The 4,316-nt window shown below is 43.5% G+C and overlaps 1 protein-coding gene across 1 annotated transcript in view; it reads left to right on the top strand.

The window, feature by feature from the left end:
- Positions 1-3,896, top strand: part of illr4 (immune-related, lectin-like receptor 4) — a gene marked incomplete at its 5' end in the record, with an annotated part of 7,203 nt that extends 3,307 nt beyond the window's left edge. Inside the window, 6 exons of the mRNA XM_083925223.1 lie at positions 582-677; positions 954-1,007; positions 1,112-1,174; positions 2,372-2,523; positions 2,629-2,753; positions 2,832-3,896. Coding sequence (XP_083781349.1) covers positions 582-677; positions 954-1,007; positions 1,112-1,174; positions 2,372-2,523; positions 2,629-2,753; positions 2,832-3,021 — 680 coding nt within the window. The 3' untranslated portion in view covers positions 3,022-3,896. The remainder of the gene's footprint in view (positions 1-581; positions 678-953; positions 1,008-1,111; positions 1,175-2,371; positions 2,524-2,628; positions 2,754-2,831) is intronic.
- Positions 3,897-4,316: the final 420 nt, after the last annotated feature.

Genomic DNA, 4,316 nt, shown 5'->3' with positions numbered 1-4,316 from the left:
GAGCTACTCCGCCCTCAGTCACATCTGCATCTACCCACAATGCACCTTACGCCTCATTATTGTATTCATTTTGCACTGATGCTGCCATCATTGAAGTGCAGTTGTTTGCTTCTTTTTACACTGTTTCCGTTGTTGTTTTGTTTGTGTTTTGTTTGTGTTTGTGTTTTTGTGTGCACTGCTCTGTGCCCTTGAGTTTCCTCTCTGGGACAAATAAAGTTTCTTGGATTGCTCTGAATTCGTTTTGAAGAGCAAAGTGACTTGATATCAAAATATTTGCCAGTTAACTTTCTGTGAGTCGACGGTAACGCTTTAGATTACGGTCCTTGTGATAAGCGTTAGTAAAAAGGTCATAAGGGGGGCGGCCGGGGGCTGATGGACCTCCGACCTGCGGCCCTTTGCTGCATGTCTCCCCCTCTTTCTCTCACCCCATTTCCTGTCTGCCCTGTTTAATAAAGGCTTGGAAAACAGTCACATTGGTGCAAAATCCACGTAGAAAAGTCTTGTTTTCCTTCCACCAGTCGTGTGATTACAGAAACGTTTAATAAGCCAGTTTACACGCCTGCGTCTCTTCTGATGTTCAGGGGCCCAACAGCGATCAAGAGTGACGTCGGAGAGAGTGGCCCTCGTGGTCGTCAGCGTCCTCCTGGCAGCGTCGGTCCTCGCTCTCGGCCTGACCTGTGAGTTCGTGCACTTCTTCTCATAATCTTGTCCATTCATCCGTAAAGTTCAGAAAGTGTGACGATTGATTTGAAGAACAGAACTTAAAAGGTTTCAGGTGCTGTTTTTTTGTTTCACTGACATAAAAATGTTTAACGGAGCAGCTTGAAACGAAGTGATCCCATTTCTGAGCGGTCCATATCCATAATCATCACTCAGTGAATGTGTTCTTGATTCTCCCGTCTGATGAACAGACTCCTGCTCCATAAACTATACTTTCCTTTCTCTTTTTGCAGCTTATAAACTTCTCGAAAGGCGAGCAGAGGAGTGTGACACTGTGGGAAAAACAGGTACCCTTTGTCCCCTGAAAGGTCACGTCGACGTGTCCCATTTTGGATTAAACTGGGTTTAATTCTGACGGAGGTGAAATGTTTTCCATTTTCTTTCATCACAGAGAAACAAACTGAGAGGAAAACCTGCAACACGTGCCCCCAGCCACCTCCTGAAGAGAAAACAGGTGATTAAGTATGTTTGTGTCCTGATTAGGGCAAAATACAGGAATATTCAAAGTTTCCATGGAAATTAATGGGAATATATGAGAATTTATCCTAAATGTTATGTACAGATGAATCTTGGAACGCATCAGCTACCTGTCTGACAGACAAACATGTATTAACTAATAATAGAAATAGGCTAGATAAATAAGTGAACACGCTTTTCAGTCAACATCAATTAACAATAAATAATCAATAAACAGAAAACAAGCGAGCAACAGGCAGTAGAAACTATACAAACACACCATTTATTTATTTGTTTATTTGGGGCATGTCCGTTAGATCGATCATCATCGCACATTTTCTTAGTTTAAATCATACAATTCACAAAGGGGGGGCTGGAGCCGATCCCAGCTGACATCGGGCGTGAGGCGGGGTCCACCCTGAACAGGACGCCAGTCTATCACAGGGCACATAGAGACGAACAGAGACAGACAACCATTCACACCTACGGGTGATTTAGAGTCATCAATGAACCGAACACCTGCACGTCTTTGGACTGTGGGAGGAAACCGGAGAACCCGGAGAAAACCCACGCAGACACGAGGAGAACATGCAGACTCCACACAGAAGGGCCCCAGCCGGGATTTGAACCAGGAACCCTCTCGCTGTGAGGAGACAGTGCTAATCACCACATCACCGTGTCGCCCCGAATACATTTTCTGCATCCTGCTATTTTTCTTATGACATTGACAAAACCTGTTTCAGCAGCGGGAAGTAATCAGAGCTGCACTCAAACAGACTACGAGTGTCTGCACGAGTGCCCATATTAGTACGTCATGAGTGAACCACAGTCTCGTCTTTTCACAAAGACAAAAAAAACGTCCTGCTTACGCACAAGTTGACATTTTTTGCCTCGTACTCTGCTTTTCAGTGTCAGCTTTTGTTTGGGAACAAGTGGTTTTTGTTTTTCTCCCGTCCCGTCTCAACACGGCGTCTGCTGCCTTTGACCGTTATCAACCCTCATCCTGGGTCATCCTGTAACGATTAACAGCCATATTTACACACTTCTTCTTCAAGACAGTTTTGTTTCTGCTGCAGGACGGGTGCCTTGCTCGATGGCAGCGCACTTTATATAGAAAGCCTCTGATTCAAACTCTTTCCCATCGAGTAAAGAGAGTTTAGTTGCACCTGAAGTCTCTGCTGTGATCTCTTCGAAGGTGAGTCGTGTCAAACATGTGGAGAAGAATGGGAGCAAAACGGAGGAACCTGCTATTATTTCTCCAACGAAAATTCAACCTGGTTAGAGAGCAGGCGCGCATGTCGAGGTCGAGGAGGAGACCTGGTGAAGATAGACAGCAGAGAGGAGCAGGTAAGACACCGCTGCAGGTTAAATTACACGTCTCTTCATTATTTAACGTGGACTCTGAGCACAGAAAAGCTTTTTGACAGATTCTCATCTACTTTTCCTGTCTAGAAATTCCTGGAGCTGAGACTGAGGGACAAAATGAACTATCCGGAGGACAAGTTCTGGATCGGACTGACGGACTCAGTGGAAGAAGACCGTTGGTTTTGGGCAGACGGCTCCGCTCTGGACCCCAGGTTTGACTAAACAATCGTTGTCAGTTTCCAAAATGACAGTAAGCAGCTTTATGGAACCACTTCTTTCTGTTTCTAAAGCCTCAGTTTGAGATTCTGGAGCCCCGCAGAGCCAGACAACTGGAAAGGCCAACGTGGGGAAGATGTTGATGGAGAGGACTGCGTGAGGATGGGGGAGAAAGCCGGAGCTGCAGACCTGAAGTGTTGGTTTGATAAAAACTGCAAAATGCTCCAAAGAAGTATTTGTGAGAAACATTTAAACTGCGTCTGAGGTGTGACTCAGCTTCAGCGTCCATGTTAAACAAACTCAACACAGGATGCAGAAACAGATAAAGAAGTCCCGCGGACATTAAAATGCACTTTCTTGAATGTGCTCAACAATAAATGAAGGGATCACATGCAGCAGATAACAGGTCAGATCCAGAGAATGAGTGATAAAACCAAACAGAAGTACTTTTTGAGATTGTTACTAAAGTAAAAGTGTGTGAGCAAAACCAGGAAAATGTTCTTAAAGTGTCCTTTGACGTGATGTGAAGGGAGGACTTTAGATCTCTTTAGTAGTTGGTTGAAGTGAAGCTGATTTGAATTATTATTTCCACTATGGATTAATCTGATTTCCTCATGAACGGTGCGGGGAATAACACAATGGAACCAGACCCAAATGCAGACAAGGCCACAGGGTATGGTACTGCACAAATATTTAATAATAAAAATAAAAGGGATCTAATTACAGGGGGAAAGTACAACACGGAGAATGATGAGACGGTCGAGGTGAACAGGACAGGTAACAGACGAACAGTCAGGGGAAGGGGACAGGATCTCGGGAAACTACAGAGGGAAAGAACAAAGAAACAATAATAATAAACAAACCGACACGGAGCGAAAACAATCACACGGGAAACGGGAGCCAACCGACGAGAAGTTACCACATAAATGAGAACAAGGGTCCGACGCCGAATGCGTGTCGCATCCGGCTTCTTATACTCAGGGAGGTGATTAGAGGAACTGGATACAGCCGGGCTGGAACCATGTCTACCAGCGCCGGACAAACACACACACACACACACACACACACACAGGGAAAGACACAAGCAGGGAGAAAACAGACAGAGGGAGACAAACTCACACAAAATAAAGGCTTGGAAAACTGCCAAAAATCTTTAAAAAAGCGCATTATAACGGCTTATAATATGCTTATTAACATTAGCATTATGTTTATAGGACTATATAAGTGTTAACAATAGCCTCATAAACATGTTTGATAGATATCAGACTTTTATTCGCACCTACAGAAAAAACATTATTTCGTCATGTTCACTGCTAAAACAAGAACAATGCCTTGTTAGGGTTAATAAACCCTTTATTATGCAATTCATAATTAATTCATATGTGTGAGTTATTGTGCAGAATTTACCTGCTTTTTAATGAAATCATGCATTTGTTATCCAACAGCTCGGGTCACCTGTTAAATTCCATTAAATGTCCTTTTTTTTGTGTTTAAACAATATAAAGCATGCAAAACAATAAGTCATCTTTACTGCTCTTTAACCGTTTTGTAAATATTGA

The sequence above is a fragment of the Echiichthys vipera genome (assembly GCF_963691815.1).
Source record: "Echiichthys vipera genome assembly, chromosome: 13".
Lineage (NCBI taxonomy): Eukaryota > Metazoa > Chordata > Actinopteri > Perciformes > Trachinidae > Echiichthys > Echiichthys vipera.
Note: the sequence above shows the minus strand (reverse complement) of the source record. Positions and strands in the feature narration are given on the sequence as shown.